Below are 20,428 nucleotides of genomic sequence, written 5' to 3'. Positions count from 1 at the left end.
TTTTAAAAACATTTCCCAGACTATAAATGTTGCTACAAAAAATGAAAATAGAAACAGCTGGCGATTAGGTTATTTGTTGTTTTTGTGTGGCATCTGAAATCAGTGGAGCGTGTAGCTATTAGCATGTGGACTCTTACAAGAATGACTGGCCCTTCCATAAGTCATTCTCATGAAATAAGAAAAGAGCTCTGTTAAAAGAATCAGCCAAAGTACAATAATAAGCATATAAATCATATAAGAGTGTGTGACACTCTTACTGTGAAATGTACGGTATTGTTGTATATATTGATATTATATATTATACATATAGAAAGAGTTGTAGTGGATATTAGTGGATCCATTGGTGAAATCTGAATATGATTTGGCTATTAGCTGAGATAAAAACTCACTGACCTGGAAAATGAAAGCCAATGAATGAAAAAGCAGATTATAAAATAGCATTTATTGCTTGGTTTCATTTCAGTGAAAAAAATAAAAACATATTCAGCAAGTTGTTGATTGTGCTGATCTCTGGGATGTGGGAATGTAAAGTTTTGATTTGTATTTTAATGTTTTAATCTGTAAAATCTTTAATATATTACTTCTGTAATAATAAATAATAAAAAACCCTTGAGGTGATGTCATAACTGTTTGGCCCAGCACTTCATGTCTTGAATTACCCTGTTTGGGTGTGGCATCCCAGATATTTGAAAAGTGTAGAAATTCTAGTCTTCCTTATGGCCCACTATGCTCCCAATTTTCTATTCTTAGTTAAGTCACCATTTCCCTATCACCTATTCTAATTTCACTATCTGCCACTTCTGTTCATTTGCTTGAAATTCTCTAGCAGATTAGGGAACTCCTTTTCTATCTGTCAAAGCCAGAATCACGCATGTTGGCTTGATTTTGTCATCTTACAGAATATGAGAAGCCTTCCCCAAGGCCATGCTCAAGTCTAAATACTAGTTATGGAAATGAATCAGGTCGTCTTTTCACACTGGGAGATTCTAATGCTCAGTTGGAAAATATGGCATAGTGGCCAGGGAGTTGCACAATGCCATGTTGTTGGCAATCATTCTTGAGGTTAGGCATGGGACTTCCTGAATGTGGCATTCTCAGTTCTTCCACAGGGGCTGTCCAATAATTCTCAAACAGGTGTTCTGCACATTATGTCAATACCATTTGCACAAATGATGCATTAGAGACCCCTGTTATTTTTTCTTAAAGGAATGTTGAAACTTGAGTGAAGGCTATTTGGACATGGCCTTTGAAGTGGAGCAGGCATCTTCATGGAAGGGGTTTATGACCTTAGATGTGCACCCATGAAAGGACTGTAGGCTATCACATAGGTGATATTTGGGAGGTTTCTATTGTTACAAGAACTATGGGTATCAAAATTTAGAGGGACTCAAGAGATAATATACTTCAATCCTCTCGATTGCAGATGGAGAAACTGAGGCTCAGAGAGGTGAAAGAGATTATTTAATAGGACCAGAGTTCAGACTAGGACCCAGGATTCCTTATTTCTAAGCAGTGCTTGCAAATTTGTGGGCTATGACTAGGTAAATCTTAGGGTTATTGTTATTGGTCCAAGGACTTATATGCCCAACAAGCATTGATATAGCTCCCATAAGCAGAAGTAGTAGTATATCATTTCATAATATATGGCATTTTTGAATTATGTAAATGTGCAAAAATATATTTAAACTATTTGATAATAAATCAAAACCCTTATTATCATTGCCTAAGTTGAACATAGAACTCTGCTAGCATTCCAGAACTTTTCCTGGGGTCCTCCCTAACTACAACTCATCTCTGTTGCCCTCCTCCAACCCAGTGGTAACCTCCTCCCAACTTGATGTTTATGATTATCATTTTTGCCTTTAAAAGATTTTTTTTAAAAAATTTGTATTTGCATCTAATAACAATATTTTTGAAGTATATATAATTATAATCATCATCGATTATATTATTTTGTTTTGTTTCTCCTGCTTATATTTGTGTAATGTGTTTATATTATTGCATAAAATTACAATTATTTTTATATTTATTGTGTCAGAATATATTAATGTAAGACTATACTTTTTTAAAAAAGTCAATTTCATTGTTGCTGGTCTTTTAGATTGTTTCCAGCTTTGACTTTTTCTTTTCTGCATCTCTTGGTGTACATGTACACACATTTCTGTAGAGAAGATATAAACAAAATTCCTGGATCACACAGTAAGCATTCATTTAGCCTAATTATATAATGCAAAACTGCTTGCTAAAGTGGTTTTAGCAACTTATCTGTTACCAACAATATTGAGAAAGGGCTCCTTATTCTAAAAAGACATGGAACTATTGTTCTATGGCATGCTTTTCTTCTACTTCCATTATATGAAAAAGATTCCAGGCCTTCTCAAAATAACTTTTATCTACTCAGGCCCTTGCTTAGATGTAAACTTGTAATGGAACATCAATATATTTACATTGATTTTATGTTGCTTTCACAGATACAATGGTGTTCTGGTGGAAAGAAAAGCGTTTATTTGTGGATATGCATGTGTTGAGTGGGAGTGTGCTCTAGCCCAATGACTGGCATGTCTTGTAATTATTAAGAGGTTCTGTCTGAAAATGGAAAAGGCCTACCTAGGAGGTAGAGTTTGCTTCATTGGAAGTGTGAGAGTTTCATGCTGTAAAAGACATGCAGGACCAGATCATCTTTGTTCCTTCCTTCCCTTAGAGTCTATGATAGCATCCTCCTTCCTCTAAAATCCTATGGTAAATGACAAATCCTGTGGTAAAGGAATAAAGACAGATAATACTTGGGGATACAATTTATTGCCAAAGTAATTCTCCATTGATCAAAGAGTGGAAGTATGACTTTGGAAGTAGATCATTGCTTTTCCTATGCTTTCTGTCTAAGTGTTCCTATTTGAGAATATCTGTTTTTTTTTTTCTCTACAAAATGATGTTTGACTGGGTGTTTGTTAAGTTCTACCAGATGCGAACAGTCTATAATAGTCATTGTTTGCCCTCTCTCTTTACCAGTCTCACAATATTCTGATCTTCCTTAGATTGGAATTCCTATAATGTAATCTGAGATATTTGTTCACTCAAAAAACACGTGTTGGCCTACTATGTCCCAGGAACTGTTCTAGAACAGAATTCAGCAATAAACAAGGCAGATCTAAGCTCTGCTCTTGTGAAACTTACATTCTAGTAACAGTTCCTGAAAAAATAAATAAGAAAAATATCAGGCAGCTATAATGGCTTGTAGAGAATTAAAATAGCAGGATGTGCTACAGAGTGACTGGGTAGCTACTTTATACTGTGTGGTCAGGGAAGCTGATCTGAATAAGGAGGGGCCAGACACACCAGGGTCTCACTGAGGGTTTATCAGTCAGCTTTTAGTCTAATTGCCCTCATAATGACAGCTTATATTTGAATAACACTTTCACCATTGTTATCCCATTTCATTGTCATAACAATTTTGTGAGGTAGGCATTAGTATTCTTATTTTTCAAGTGGGATAGTGATTTCCACATGATAAAATTATTATTAAAAAAAAAAAAAACTTTCTTGTTTTATTTTTTCCAACACCATTTATCTGCCTATACCTTCGTCCACCTCCACCTACTCCTGCAAACACCACACTGTTGTCTGTGTTCATGAATTTCTTCTCTTTTTTCTTCCTTGATCAATCTCTCCACCCCTCACCCTTCTACCCCAGATCTGTCAGCCTGCTCTCTAACTATAAGTCTGTCTCTATTTTGGTTGTTCTTTCACTTTGTTTGTTAGAGTCCATGTATAAATGAAACATATGGTACTTGTCTTTCTCTGACTGGCTTATTTCACTTAGCATAATGTTCTCCAGGTCTATCCATGCTGTTGCAAAAGAACAATGTGTTCTTCTTATTTTAATGCCTGAGTAATATGTCTTTGTGTAAATGTACCATAGCTGTTTTAGCCACTCATCTACTGATGAAACTATTAAGTGTCAGAATCAGGTCTTGAATCCAAGTGTTTCATCTTTAAATGTGGCCTTTTCTCTTGCTCTGATCTGTCTCAGGGCTTTAGTCTGAGAGTGAGTCAGTGTAGTGAGTAAGGTCCCAGGCAGGATGGTAGTCTCAGATACTGACCTGTCTGTGCTCTGACTATCTCACATTTCTCAGATTGCTATGTCAGAAGATTAAATGTTGCCTGTAGAAACCACCATCTGGTTGCTGGGTGGAGTCCCTCTTGCGCAGATCCTCTTACTCTGCAGTTTGGATCTTGTGGAAACTTGTTGAAGGGAAGCCTGAGAACTTGTCTGGGCAGTAAATTCATTATTAGTTCAAATGTACGCAATCAACGAGAGTTCAAGTACTGTTCCCCATGACACCTGCCAGATGACAATATTAGAAAGCTTAAGAGGGAGTATCTTCTTGAGAGGTAGCCCTTTTGGGCAGAAGGAGTTAAGTGAGAAGAATCTGGCTCTGTTACCTACCAGCTGGGTGCTCGTGGTACATTCCTTAAGTTCTTTGAACCTCACCTCTTATATTTCTCACCCATGGCTGATATTACCTTCCTTATAGGATTGAGAGGATTAAAGCAGAATATGGAAAAATATACATTTAGGGTGAGTGGGACATAAAAAGAAGTAATTATTCACATGAACTCTGTGTTTTCATGAGCTTTAGCCAAGTGGACAATTACCCATGGGGCAAGGTGTAACCCTGCCTGCCATGGAGGGGTGGGTAGAACAGGTTGCTTTTCTGCCAGCAAACCTCTGTGGGATCCTCCTGGGCTAAAAAAAGGAAACACTGATTTGTTAAAGGACACTAATGTCTCAAGCACGTATGTTCATCTTGCTTCCATAACCAGACTGCTGCCCAGTCAGAGTGGCCAGAGGCAGGTCCCTCAGCTCTGGACTTCTCCAGAGGACACCAGCTTTAGGGAAGCCATGAGAGGTCCACCTGCTGGTTGTAGAGGGAGGAAATGGAGGTGCTGTTTTTAAGGGCTGAGCAAACTCCTTTGGCCAATGGCTAGCTGGAGAAGAGTATGTGTTCTAGAATCCCAAAGTGGCACCCACAGTTGCATTATCTGGCCGTATATGACAGGGTTCATTGTAACACAATGGTACATTGACCTGTAATACTTTAAACTGATCTTTTGTCCTTAAACACACTCCATGTTTTCAGATTTTGCACCTCTGCACAAGGCTAGTTCATTTGGGGTGCCCTCTCTCCTACACTCCTTTTGCAATATTGAAATTCTAACAACTCTTTTCAAGTTCACCTCAGGTCCTGAAAAGTTTTTTCTCATCATCTTGGTAGTATATCTTCATCATTTAAATCTAATAACATTTCCCCCCTGAAAACATATGACACAATGTTTTCTGCTCTGAATTATATTTTTCAATTTATCATCTTTCCTGTCAGACCCTTGAGGGTGGGAAATTTATCTCCAGCAGTCCTACCTTACCTGCGGCCTTAATACAGGAGGCAATTTGAATTGAACTGAAGCAAAGACACTGTGAAGACTTTATGCCAGGGATGCAGCATCTAAGGATTTTTATAAAGAGTTTCTTTGTTCTGGACCAGACATTTGACACAGATGTCATTTCACTGTTTTCTGTAGCAATTGCATGAGGTAATGCTGTCGCAAGAGAATGGGACTCAATGGCCAGAGAGGTGGAATTCCAAAGCTAGGAATGAGAGGGAAGTGGAATTCCAAAGCCAGGAATTAAATTGAGTTAAATGACACTCTAGCAGTCTGCCATGGGACCGAGAATGGTGTCCAGGTCACTCAACTCCTAAGGATCCCCTCAAGGCTCACTCTTGCCACCACTCAACAGATGTCAACATTGCTCATGGGAAATGGGACAGAGCTGTTAAGTATTCATCACTGGAGAACTTTTAAAAAATAATTTCTCTTTTAAAGTACCTTATAAGACTGGGAAATTAGTGCAACTCACAGACATCTTTTGGTCTAGAGAAGGAGCCTGGGCAGCAGATGTCCAAATTAGTTTGTTCCTTCCAGCCCAGACTCTTGGTTAATCTCTGTTGAAGGTAAGAGTTGTGGGACAGATTATAAGGAAGAAGAAAAAGCACTTGTTCAAGGAACCTAGCCTTACAGATTAATTTGAGTGTGGTGCAAATGATGAAACTAGTTAACATTTCCAGATGACCAGCAGAGAGCTGTTTTTGCGAGTTGCTTATATTTCCTTACTCCCCTTCCCCAGTGGACTGATTAAATTTTTAGAGTGCCCAAGAAAAGGACATAGTTAAGCTTGTTGAGCTAGGAAGAAGGAGAGTAAAGGCTTATTAATTTTCCTTCCTTCCTTCCTTCCTTCCTTCCTTCCTTCCTTCCTTCCTTCCTTCCTTCCTTTCCTCTCTCTTTCCTCTAGTAGAGTTACTCATTTATTTATTCACTCATTCAGCAAATACTTACCAAGTGTCAAGTATATACAGATAATGTACTAGGTGATGGCCAAAGAGCATTGGAGGAAACAATCTTGACTGGATCCTAAACTGATGGAACATAAAGTCTTGTTTGTGGGGGACAGAAAAGAGGAACTGTTAGAAAAGTAAGGAAAAAAAGTACTAATTTTAAATTGTGCAAATGCTTAAAAAGTGTTTGAAGGAGTGTATGAATCAAGTGCTTAAAATTAAAATATAGGAGTGAAACCTGTCTGAGAAAGAAACATTTAAAGAACACTTAAAAAGATGAGACGTAGCCAGCCATGGGAAGACCCTGAGGCAGGAAAGGGTTCCAGGAGTTCAGGGAATGTCTTCATGGCTGGGGCAGAGTGAAATAGAGTGGCTGAGCTTGGGGAGGGAGGCAGGTGCAGACCACGTGGGCAATCTTCTTTCTTTCTTAGCACTTCAGTACCCTCAGCTGCAAAATGAGTTGCTGTGACCACTACTGATCTTATTGGTCATTGGCATTACGTGTAAATCTTTTTTTTTTTTACTACAGGTTTCCATATCAAAATGTTATAGTTCTTGTCTGGACGATGAGGATGGCATCCTTGGCACTTGAACCTAGAAACCTACTTAGGCTAGGTGGGGGAAACTCAAATGCCCACCGCAAGCTTATCAACCATGGCGTTATTTTGAACCAGATAAGTTTTTTGTTGTAGAGGTTGAGGAGCATCTGTCTTCTGCATTGTAGGATATTTAGCAGTAGTATTATTGGTCTCTATCCATCAGATGTCAATGGCACCTGAAACCCAGTTGAGAGTGACCAAAAATGTCTCCAGCCATTTCCAAATGTCCCCTTGGGGGCAAAAATCACCCTTGGTTACAAAACACTGGCCTGTGTATAGGATGAGGCAGTAACTCCAATGAGCAGGCCTGGGATGAGCTAAGCAATGGAATCTGACATATGGCTTCAGTGTTGGGAGAAAAAAAAAGTGTGGCAAAGGCCATGGGAAAAGGGAGAACCCTTGCTCATTTCTTACTTGCTCTGGTTGATTCTATCTTTCTTGTTTTCCTAAGACTTCAGTGCTCACAATGAAATTGTCCATATCGTTGGTTCATGACATATTGTCATTATTTATCCATGCTGTGTGGCACTCATTTAGTTAATTAGCCATCTAGAACAATATAATGATCCAACAACCCCAAACAAAAGCTAGGACTTTGACAACAACCTACATTTGACAATGTGGCCCCTCGCTTCCCTGTCTAGCCCCACTACAGGTAAGCATCATCTTGCCTCATGCATTTATTATTCCCTTGCTTTTCTTTCTATGGAGCTTCCTTTTACCTAAGAGTATCCTAAAAATATATTTTAAATTTTAGTTATTTTTAGCCTTATTAAAAGGTTATGTTGATGGAATCTTTCTCACTGACTCGTCTCACTTGCTATTTATTATATTACTGAGAGTTGTCCATGCTGTTGGGTGTTGCTGGAGCTGATTTGTTTGCAGTGCTGTGTAAGGTCACACTGTGTGACTGCACCTCATGCTCTCTCTCACTGGATGCTGTTGGGTTAGTTCCAGGGTGATTTTGCACATCTCTTGGTGCTCTCTAGATGATTCTTGCAGTACAAGAATGTGCATACAGTGTTGTCACAATTTCTGATTTATTTTAAAGAAAAGGTAGAAATCAGAATTTTTACAGGAAAATAACGGGAGGACCAATTTAAAGTTTTAAGAAACACTTAGCAGGTCATCAAGAAGTCTGTGCAGATCATAATTTTTAAGCCTCTAATTTAAGATTTCTGGATTATGTCGCTCAGGTTAAAAATTTCTCACCTGGATTTAGAAGTCAACTTACAGGACACTTAGGAAATTGTCCTTTAGCAGGAAAGTGTGTGAAATAAGAAACCACTGAGGTAGAAATTTGACAAAGGTTTGGGGTTGGGATAAACAGTGAGGTGAGTTAGTTCCCTTAGCATGATTTGTTGTAGTGCATGGAAATTTTTAGTAAAACTTTTCCTTCACACCCAAAATGAGGGAAAAGAGATTATCTTTAGGGAGGTAAACTTTAAAAAACAAATTATTGAAACTTTCAAATATTTAATGAAGCCAGTGGAGAAATGAAAAATCATCTTAAAGAGAATAAATGGCTCCCAGACGAACAGAATTTATGATTGCACTTTGGTGGAATGAATTAATATGTTTAGAGACATGTCACTCTGGGTGGCAGATGGTCTGATATGACTTCAGAGCCCATTTTATTTTTAATTTTTTTGAAAATTTTATTTACTTTTTAGAGCTGGGGGAAGGGAGGGAGAAAGAAGGAGAGAAACACTGATCACCTGCCTCCTGCATGCCCCCAACTGGGGACGTAGCCCTCAATCCAGCCACGTGCTCTGACTGGGAATTGAACCTGCGACACTTTGGTTCCTTCACTTGTTCACAGGCTGGCACTCAACCAACTGAGCAACATGAGACAGGGCTTGGAGTCTATTGTAAGCACTATGCTTGCTTATGGCTCCATGGCAGGACAGTCACAACTATGGCAATGTTGCCATTAGGGAGAAAACAAACTTTTAATACCTACCCATATATTTATCTGGTTGGTGGATAGTTATATACATACATCTCACTCACTCATTACTCTCCATCTCTGAGACCTGGTTAACTTGAGTCTTCCCTGCCAGCCGGCCATGGGAGGAGAAGGCTGAGAGCTACCCTCAGGACTTGTTGAGTTCCAGGTGATGACATCACCATATAAAGATTCTTGGAATCAGTCACTGACCTGCTCTTACTGTCACCCTCACCTACATCTGCATTTCCATGAGTCTCTCTCTTACCTCTACATTCACTAAGTGTTTACTTACTGTCAGGCCCTAAGTTAAGTACAGAGTCTAAACTCTGATGGATCAGCTTTGGTTCAGCCTTAGGAACCCTTTGGGGCAGGGTCTTTTCTAGACTCTGGGAACCTCCTGGATCTCTATGGAGAGGTTTATGTATATGCGTCTGTGTATTTTTCTAGGGATAGAATCTATAGATTCTTCAGGGATTCTGTTGGCTTTGGCAACTTTTTGGTAACAAACTTTAAACCATTGTTTTGGGGAGCACAGTAAGACTTCTTGATTATAGGGTCTCTGCCGGGGAGAAGGCCTGTACACCTTGAAGCCAAAGTTGAAGCCCTTAGTGAGGTAAAAGATCTAGATGCCCAGGGACAGAGGGAGAAGGAGAATCTGTGGGTTGGAAGGGGATAAAGAAAGAGACAGTGTGCAATTTTATAATGCATGTAGACTGCCATGAGTGTGACATTCTTTTGACATTTTCCCAATATTCTATTTTTGGCTGATTGATTCCTTTCTTGTGGGAGGTAAGGGTGGGTGGAGTGTGGAGTAGCTGGGATAGTTCCCTCAAGCATTTTCAGAGACATGGAAGGCATTCCACAATGTAGGATGTAAATTGCTGCAGGGTGATAAAAACAGCACCATGCTCATTTTTGCGATTTTAAACCCAATATCTATTAATGGCCCTTGCAATGCAATTCACTTTAAGTTAGTACAATTCATTTAACTTCAACAAACAGTAATTGGAAATTCCTATTCCACATAATTTCAGTCTTTCTACTGAAAATTTGGTAGTGGATTATGAGTCATGAGCTACTAACTGGTGTTGTGGAGCCCACAGGCCTGAGAGCAGGCAAGCTTTTAGAGTAATACACTGATTTAACTAGGGGAGTATTTACTGGACTTGCCTGGGACACTTCTGATCTCTCCTTGTTGTTCCAGTGTTATTAATAGGACCTCATTTAGATGACAACTTTTATATTCACCCCTCTATATAATGCTTTTATTTCTCAAATTTTATCTAATCTTGTCTATTTATGTGTCTCCCTTCCCATTAAACCAATGAGCTAGCTGCTTGAGGCTGGAGACATGGTCTCTTTCATCTCTTGTTTAACACATGCCTGCTATTTGAGGGACACTTAAAAATATTTGTTAAGTTGAACTGAAATTCAAGACAGAATGAAAAAGAGTAAGAATGGCCTGCTCACAGTAACTTTCATGTGCTGAAAAGGTCTAGACTGGGAGCTCAGTTTTGAGTTAAGGATGTGCTTTATGTCTTGGGAAACTTATTTAATCTTTTTTCTTTTAAACTACATGTGTAAAGTGCTTGGTGAAGTACTTTTAAGTGCTTGATTAATGTTAGCTGCTGTCATCACCAGACAGTTGCTAATCATAATTATTACATATAGTAACTTTAAAGTTTAGTTTTTCTTAGCTGGAAACTGAAGATAATAATTCCTGCTTACTCAGATTTGATCATGAGCATGAAGACACTTTGAACTACAGAGGGCCCTCATTGCATAGCCTGTGAAAGAATGCATGGTGACAAGGAGGTTTGTTCTATGGAATGGAAAGATTAGATGGAGCTCAATGGCAATATAGGGAAGCTTTTAAATATAATATTTTTAAAAGTTGATAAAATGGCTCAGCTGGAAGGTAGAAGCTGATCTATTTAAAAGTGTCATAACATAAAAAAGCACACGAGAAAAGATGGTTGATGAACTCAGGACAGGTATGGAATTTAGGGTGGGAACCCCACACAATGTGGGACCATCAAAGCATTGTTTCAGGTATGATGAGGGAACAGAGCCATTCCAGTCTTGACATCTGGAGAGCAGCACTTGAGCTTGGTATGAAAGAGTTTTTATACCAGGATAAACATTCTATTTTGCAAGCTCAGTCAAGAGCTTGTATTTCTGAATTATTGTGAACATTTTATTAAAGGCATACTAAATGTGGACAATACCCACAAAGCCATTCAGCACCTGCATGTGCTGCTAATGAGAGGGAGAAGCCTAATAATTGTACATGAAAGCAACTTCCAGTCAAGGATCACAGAACCTTTTCTGATAATGTAATCTTCATCAAGGGAGATAGAGAAGCTGGTGGATTTAAAGTTGCATATTCCAGCTTCCTGTTATCCTAGCTGGCAATTCTAACAAGAGCAGAACTATTGATGCTAGGAATTCTTAGATCTAAATGCCAATAAACAAGGGGGTAGCAATTCAGGTCTGTGTTTGGGGAGATGGTAGAATAGTAGTAGTAATACCAACAGCTGCAGAGTAAATGCTTTCATAGCATTCACACATATTAACTAATCTAAGCTTTATAGCAATCCTATGAGGTGGGTACTATCAGCACCCTCATTTTATGGAGGACAGCCTGAGGAATAAAGAAGTTAAATAACTTCCTCAAGGTCTCACTTAATGAGTAGCAGAGTTATGCTTTGAACACAAAATATCCTGGTCTAGAGAATGTGCTTTTCACCAGGACAGTTAACTTTTTAATTTGAGCCATTCTAACGAGTATAAATTGTACCTATGGCTTTGTGCGATATAGCTGTGAAATTGAGGTCATCAACTTCAGGAGTGGTTTTCTATTCTGTCCTAGGCTTGACTTGGAAGAAAGAAGTTGGTCCAAATTATAAATTTATTACTAGTAAGACTCCTATCTTGTTCATATTTGTATCCTCTAGGGCCTCACATCCCCTAATGGCACATAGCAGGTGCTGAAGAGGCATCAGTCAAAATAAATCAAATAGTATCTATAATTTTTCCTTCTTGCTGTAAAATTCTTTGTTAGTGGAAAGAGAGGAGGGTGTGAATGCATAGCTCTACCTGAAATGCCCAAAGGCAAGTTGGCATTTGTTTATTCATCCTCTTGCAGTTCAACACTTTCACCAAATCCTAATTCCATACTCAAGGCCTGGCTCAAGTCCGTCTCACCTGAGAGGTTGTTGGTCCCAGCTGAGGGAACCACTAGTTGCTGGGGTCACTTAGTACTCCTTGCACATGTCTCATGGTCATGTCTATGAAGACTGTGGATTTTGCTCAAGAATTGGAGGATGACAGACTTGAGTTTGAATACTGGCATCCAAACTTAGCTATGGGGCCTTGAAGAAGTCAATCCATTCAGCCTTTGTGAGCTCAGTGTCATCATTTATGAAATGAGGGTGATTCCCTATTCAGGGGATGATTATGAGGCTCAAACAGGACAACACAGCACCTAGCATAGTGCCTGGCATGGGCTAGCTGAGTGCTCAAATTGTAGAAACTGAATTTCCCAGTTAGACTGCAATTTCTTGGAGGCCTGAGATCATGCCTTACACTTTGTCAGGGGTTCTTTTCCAGTCTCTCAACACCTCAGCCTGTCCTCCCCTCACCCTGCTCAACTTCTATTCTTTGCTCTCAGTTTCATCACCAAAATCCCAATCTGTTTATTTGTTGCTTATTGTACTTAACCAATATTTGGGGTCATTTTGGTTCTGTCCCAGGAGATATTTGGCTACCAGACTCACAGCTGCCGGAAAAGCCTCTGTCTTGCTGGATCCATCTTCTCATTTGGGATCCTCCCCTTGGTGTTTTACTGGAGACCCGCTTGGCAAGTGTGGGCAAATTGCGTCCCGTGTTCCTTGCAAGAAGCAGACGTCATGTTGCTGAGAACAACAGTAAGTGTGTACTTGGTTTTGTACCTGGTGGCCCTTTCTCTTGGACCTTCTGTGATGGGATAGTTGTGGAGAGAGGTGCACAAAGCAGGTAGCAGAAGGAAGCTCGAGCTTCAGATTCCATCACAGCCTTGCCTTTACATATTTACCAAGAATTCAATAATTTGTGTATTATGAGATGTCACATAGTATTTCTTTAAAACTTGAGTTGTACAACTATTAGAGCAGATAATAACCATGTTAACAACTAAGAATAATAGGTAGCGGGAAGGAGTTAAATTAGCGTACAGGCTGCAGAATTCACATTTATTCTTCCCCTTGTATGCTGACACATTCGTGCCTATTCCAGCCCCCACTCCACTGGATGACTGGAGGAAGGGAAGGGAGAGGCAGGGAGGAGGTGGGGACACTCTTTTGTGGAGGTTGTCTTCCCCTGCTCATTTGAGAGGGCCACAGTTCATTAATAGGGGTGAATTGCATCCTGCAGATATGTTAGTGTAAAAAATGCAGCCGTCTTGTTCCCAAGGTCATTGCCTTTCTCTGTTAACACAAGGTCCTGGCACTAAGTAAATTTGCTCCCATAATACTTTCTCCAAGCACTTGTTACATTTAGGCAATATGCATAGTTTCTGCTGGATTGTCAGCTCCACAAGGGAAGGAATCTTTTCTAACTCAATTGTAGTATCCCTAGTTCCTGCACATGGTAGGGATTCCATAAACAAGTGGTAGCTGAAGGCTGAAGTGGGTATTTATTTTTATTATTAATTTTTAAAATATGTTTTATTGATTATATTGTTATAGTTGTCCCAATTTCCCTTCCCTCTGCTCCCCTCCACCCAGTGGCCCCCCTCCCTTCAGTTGTCCCCCCCTTTTGGTCCATGTCCATTGGTTGTGCGTATAGTTCTTCTCAACCTCTTCCTGTCTACTCCATTCCCTCCTACTATGCTTCTTAATTCCTGTACCATCTCCCTCCTTTACCCCCTTCCCCCTCCCTGCTGACCTCCCCCCAATATGTTCCCCAAACCTATAGTTCTTTTCCCACTCTCGTTGCCTATTTAGTTTGCCTTTGTTTCAATTCCCTAGCTTCTGTTGTTGGTTCTTGTGATGCAGTTTTCATTTTAATGTTCATAGTTTTGATTCTCCTTTTTCTAAACCAGTCCCTTTAACATCTCGTATAATAGTGGTTTGGATCTAATGAACTCTTTCAGTTTCATTTTGTCTTGAAAGCACTTTCTCTGCCCTTCTATTCTGAATGACAATTTCACTGGATAGAGTATTTGTGGTTGTAGGTTTTGGATTTTCATTACTTTGAATATTTCTTGCCAGTCCCTTTTTGCCTGCAGGGTCTCCCTTGAGAAGTCAGCTGATAGTCTAATTGGGACCCCTTTGTACATGATTCTTTTCTTCTCTCTTGCCGCTTTTAAGATTCTCTCTTTATCTTTAATTTTTGACAATTTGATTATAATGTGTCTTGGTGTGGTTCTCCCTGGGTCCAGTTTTTCTGGAACTCTCTGTGCTTCCTGGACCTGTAAGTCTATTTCCTTCCCCAAGTTTGGGAAGTTCTGCTTTATTATATTTTTACTTAATTTTTCAATTTCTAGTTCTTCTTCTTCACCCTCTGGCAGTCCTATAATCCGTATGTTCGATCTCTTATAGCTGTTCCAGAGGTTTCTGATCTTCTTCTCACTTTCCTTGCTTTCTATTTCCTCTTTCCACACTGGTTGACTGTTTGTTCCTTCTCTATGTTCTGGTTTGTTGATTTGATCTCTGGATTTTATCTCCTCACCACTTGTCTCGTATGTGTTTTTGTTCTTTTCAGTATGAGTGGCTTTCAGTCCTTTCTCGTCTGGTTCCAAATCTTTTGTTAATTCTGTAAGCCACCTAATAACTATAGCTCTGAATTGAGCCTCTGATAGGTTTCTTATTTGTTCATCTGTCAGATTCTTCATCTATTGCATGGTGAGCTATGGCACTGGGATTTCCATAGTTGTCTGCCTCATTTTGACAGATTTGCTTTTTGCTTTGCTTCTGGGGCAGGCTATAGGGGGTGCAGCCTGTGTACTCATCACAACCTGGCGACCGGCGGTGATCCACAACCTTTTTCGCCATGCTGTGGCACTTTGTCATCACTACCCAGCGACCGGTGGAGATCTGCAACCTACTTTGCAGCACTGTGGCGCTTTGTGCGGGGGCGGGGGTCCAAGATGGCTTCCTGCCGTTATTCTCTGCTGGGAGACCAGGATCTGTCCTCCCGCCCTCTGGGTCTCACTGTCCGAGGCAATGCAGTGGCTGCTTTTCCCAGCATTGGGGTCAAGAGCTGCTGGGGCTCAACTGCAGCTGGGATTGCTCTCTCTGCCACTGTCCCTGGTGCTACCACAAACAGCGCCGCCCACTTTCGCCCTTCCTACCTGTCTGATGAGTGTTGCTAGTTTATAACTTCATACATTGGGCTTCCGTGTAGTTTTATTTTCTGGAATTTCTAGTTATCTTTTGTTTTGAGGTAGTTGTATTCCTTTCTAGTTGCAGAGGGAGACGGAGCGTGTCAGTCTAAGCCTCCATCGTGGCTGGAAGAAACTATTTATTTGGACATTTATATTGATGGGCATCAAAGGACAGTCTCAGGGAGGATGCCTTTCTGGCTGAGTGTTTCTACTAATGCATCAGCCCAAATGACTCAGAATGGCAGCCAAATTCTTGATAAATTGACGTCTGCTGAGCTGTTAGCTTCTTTTTGTATATAGCAATCTCTAGTAAACATTCTACTTAATGAAGCAAGAAGGGAAGATAGAAAAAAGTCTTATAACTGACCAAAAAAATTCCACATTTTAATCTAACAGAGTTGGGGCTAGACCTCAATGAAATTGGCAGTTGAATAAAGTTTGTCTTTGTTGACTTACTCTGCTGGTGTCAGCCCAACCCCTTGTTTTGGGATCCTGGCTGCTTAGCTGACATGTGCACCATAATACAAGTGATAGCTGAGGCACCTCCTCCCAAGTTCAACTATATTCTAACTAAGTATTTTTTGGAAAATAAGCTTCAAGACTTTAAGAAGGCAAGATTATTGTGGAGTAAGGGTGAGTCATATTGGTAATGTTGGGCTGGGAGCCTTACTCCACCACTGTCTTTAACCATAATTTTCATGAAGGACCACAGAATATGGGTAAGAGAAGAATATCTGGTATTTACCAAAGAAGACTTCATCATTTGACTAGTGAAAAAAATGCAGTCTGGAGAGGGGATATAATTTATTATATTTCTAGGTGAGTGAAGAGCCTAACTCCTAGTGCAGGGCTGTTCCCATGCAACCCTACTTAGACCAGTGGTTCTAACTTCAACGAGCATCAAAATCATCTGGAGGACTTATTAACTGTTCCGCCCCCCAGAGTTTCTGATTCATTAGTTTGGTTTGGAGTCCATCATAGGCAGATTAAGGTTGGTTGAGTCCCTGGGCATAGAAGAAAATATTGGGCCCCTTAAGAAAAAGGGAGAGAAAGGGAAAATAAAAATACATGTTAACCATATTTTATGCAGCATAGTAATAAAACCAAATGTGGTGTCATTAGAAAAAAGTGCAAAGTTGGGGTTTTGCAGGACCCTTCAGAAGACTGGGCCCAGGGTGCACACCTGGTGTGGCCGCCATTAAATCCGCGTCTGGAGCCCACAAATTTCCATTTTTAATGAGTTATTGGTTGATGCTAATGCTTCTGAAAAGACCATACTCTGAGAAATACTACTGTGGATAGTTATCATTCCTGCTTATGAGCTCACTTGATCCTTGGGAGAAGAATAGAAGTGTGGACACTTGCTTTATGAATCAGATTTAGCAAAGTGTTATAGGTAGTCTTTGTGTACAGAGCCTGTGTCTTAATGGAGCAGGGATAGAGAGAGATTTGCTTTCTGTAGCTCTAAGTTGAGACATAGGACATATGGGAGACCACATATTTGGCATTCTTTCATATCAACCACCTCCATGTGAATTTAAGGACCTATGAGCTCTTTATTTTCTGGCATAAAGTAGTCGTCGTCGTCGGCAGCCGTCCGTCTCGAGAGACGATGGTGTAGCTTCTTAAGAGTCTATCTGCACCGCCGAGAATGGTTGTGCAGTCCGACTCGGGAGTGACATGGTATCTGTCTCCTCCCGTGTTGAATCAACATCTTGCGATGACACTGAAGCTACAGAGCCTGGGCAGGGTAATATGGAGGGTCTGCTGTTGCCCATGCAGCAGATCCCCCCTCTCTTCGCAGCTGAAGGGTCCAAGGGAAAGACGGAGTCAATACAGCTTGGGTTCAGGTGCGCCACAGGAGTTGCCGGTGTTGACTACAACATCAAACCGCCTTAGGGACTCCGGCTCCGGATTTTCTGTCGGGGTTTACTCCCTTAGCCTTTCCCCTGAAGAGGTATGCCGCAAGGCAGCGGAGGTTTTTTGGAATCAGAGTTTTCCTTCTCTGATGTACCCTGACTGGAAGATCGAACCAGTGACACTTAGCTCGCAGGCCGACGCTCAATCCACTGAGCTAAACCAGCCAGGGTTGGGCATAAAGTAGTATTTAGAAAAATATTTATATCTAACCCATAGATACTTTCATCTCCCACAACTAGTTCTCAGTAGGCAATGCTTTTGCTGTAGCATGAACAACCTCAGAAACAGAAAAGCTTTCTGCCTTTCAGAGCACCTCACCAGACTCTTCAGATCTGAGAATGTCTGCTTAAATGAGCTATATTGTCTGCGGCTGCTGGCAGAGTCAAAGCATAGATAGGAATAAGAGGAAATGAACAGGAGATGGCAAGGGAAGAGACGAAAATGAAAGAAATGGTGAGGAAGTTGGTAAAAGGAAAATGAAGAGGTTGAAAAGAGAGAGAAAGTTTTAGTAAAAGTTAAAGAAATAAGGATATGTCAACTAACAGGAAATGAGTACATTTTGGGATTTGGAGCCAAAAGTTTTGAAGTCTAGTCCTAGCACTTCAGGTGTGTTACACCTTAGATTTGTTACCTGAATTTCCAGGAGCTCAATTTCTTTACTTGTAAAATGGGACTTGTTCTTTTTTGGAGCTGGTGTAAAGATGAAGTGAGATTATGTATGTAAAAGCCATTTGCAAACTATAACATTCATTATGGAAGACCATTTTGAGTGTGTGTGTGTGTATTATTGCTCAAGCAACTTTGTGTGCTTGCTATACCAGAGAGCTTGCTTGTAGACCAGGCACACCCATGTATAATGGCCCTGCCCATTGGATGCTGTGTCCTCCTTTTAATTAGCCAAGAGGACTGGCATTCTGTTCTAGGACGGGAGACATAGGGAAGGTTTCCTCTGGCTGAGAATCCCCAACACACATCAATACCCAATCAAGTCACTTCTCCCAGTTGCATATTGTCAGCTTGGCAACTGGAAATAGACCAGAAAGATTTAGAAGTCATTGGTGCCACATTCTGACTCTTTCTTTGCCTCTTTGATGGTCTATTAAGCCTCTCTCTCTACCATTTCACTGCCCTCCTTGACTAATCTAAACAGTTGAAACCAGCTTCAATCTTGTTTTTTTCATCTTGATTTCTGCTTTAATTTTTAATTACATTCTCTTGTGTGTCATTTTAAATAGATTTGCTATGCCAGAGACTCTAAATAAATGAGATTCTAAATTAGTCGTTATGTAATTAGACAAGAATTCAGTTATTTCTGAGCCTTAGATTAAAAACAAGCTTTGGGCACCAATAGTTTTAAAGTATGCTGCTAAGTTATTTGCATTAAGTGACACCTTAAAAATATTTAATTTGAATTATATTACAATAGCTGGACTGTAAAGACTTTCCATTAAGGAGGACTAGATGACTTGAAAATATGTTGTATATCTGTTTTTTTATGTTATTAAAAAATCAGTACTTGGTGTTTATCATCGATCTCACAGTGGTGAGATTACAGATCATTATCACTGACACTGATTAGGTAGTAATTTCTTAACATGATGCACTGAGTGAGTCTTTAGTACCCAGTTTATTTTCAGTTCCCCTTGTCATATTAAGTGCCTTTACGAGCGGGATTTTTCCAAAAGATAAGAGCAATTACACTTTTATTTATAATTTTAAAAGTGGCATTTTATTCATTATTCATCTACTTTTAAATTTTAACCAGATCTGTAGTGATGCCACATTTCAATTCAAATAACATAATTTATATTCACTGGCATTTTGAATTCAGATGCTCCTGATGATTTCCATAGTTTTCATCTTTGTTATAATTAAAAACACATTTTTTTCCCTTTACTGTCATTGTATGTCACAGGTTGTCAAAGACCCATGTTGTGTAGAGGAAAATTTAGTGATGACTAGTTATTAGGCCTGACTGAGGGACTTTAATTTCAATATTTTAATAATTGGAGCATTTCCCCTTCCATTTTACCTAAAAATGTCAGTGCTAGGGGCCTTTGTTTGCAAACTCAGATACTCTGCAAATCAGCCATGCATATGTGATCTAAAATCCATGAGGTCACCAAGTTACTCATCAGCCAAAAACATCTGTGTTCCTGTTTTCTGGATTCTTTACCTACTCTCCTCACTCCTTCTCTGCAGTATGGTCTCTCCAAGCACAGGTTTCCCATATTAACACCATTTTCTATGTTATGTCTATGCTTTCATCATAAAATTTCACCTGATATTCCCTTTATCTTATATTTATTCATCCATTATTATTAGTTCATTAATGTTTATTCATTTAATAAATATTTGTTGAGCTCCAATCATGTTTCAGACGTTGTTATAAGCATTGAGAATACAGCTATCAGACTTCCAGTCAAGATGGCAGCATAGGTAAATACAGCTCACCTCATACAACCACATCAAAATTAGAACTAAAATATAGAGCTACCATCACTCAGAACCATCAGAAATTGAGTTGAATGGAAGTCTGACAATTATGGAATTATAGAAACCACATCCATTGTGACTGGTAGGAGGGACAGAGACATGGAACGGACTGGTCCCACATCCATGTGTGGTGGATAAAAATTTGGAAGGGATATCTCAGAAACAAGGAGTCCCAGCCCCACTCTAGGCCCCCAGCCCAGGGTTCCAGTGCCCGGGAGATAAGTCCCCATAACTTCTGGCTGCAAATACCAGTAGGGATTGAGTTGGTGGAAGAACCTTCTGGAATCCCAACAAGTTCCCCTTAAAGAGCCCACATACAGTCTTAGTCAGACTCACTCCTTCTGAGCTCCAGCACCTGGGTAGCAGCTGAAAAGGAACCAGTGGCATACAGGGCAGAACTGCAGTGTCTAACATCAAAGCGGGAGCTAGGGGACAGCTTTCCCCCAGATGGAAAGGTGGGCAGAGGCTATTGTACCTTTCCTGAGCCTTTCTCCAACAGAGCAACAGATCCAGCAAGCAGGTACCATATCTGAGACTCTATCAGCCTGGTTAACACTGTTTTCCCTATCCTGGAGATCCCCTGAGACTCTACCCACCCAACTACACAGGTTCATCCAAATTGTTAACTGTGACTTTTCCATATGAATGGCTGGTCTTGGCGTATGCTTCACAACTTCCTAAATCTTATCAAACAAGCAACAGG

The 20,428-nt window shown here is 40.2% G+C and overlaps 1 protein-coding gene across 1 annotated transcript in view; it reads left to right on the top strand.

Annotated features, from left to right (window-relative positions):
- ATP13A4 (ATPase 13A4) overlaps positions 1-20,428 on the top strand; it is a 124,184-nt gene that overhangs the window by 23,842 nt on the left and 79,914 nt on the right. Inside the window, exon 2 of the mRNA XM_090275416.1 lies at positions 12,698-12,871. Within this exon, the coding sequence (XP_090131542.1) occupies positions 12,698-12,871 (174 nt within the window). The remainder of the gene's footprint in view (positions 1-12,697; positions 12,872-20,428) is intronic.

This window comes from Furipterus horrens, unplaced genomic scaffold, assembly GCF_987537825.1.
Source record: "Furipterus horrens unplaced genomic scaffold, mFurHor1.1.pri manual_scaffold_1, whole genome shotgun sequence".
In the NCBI taxonomy this organism is placed as follows: Eukaryota; Metazoa; Chordata; class Mammalia; order Chiroptera; family Furipteridae; genus Furipterus; species Furipterus horrens.
The sequence above is the reverse complement of the archived record's forward strand: the minus strand, read 5'-3'. Positions and strand labels throughout refer to the sequence as shown.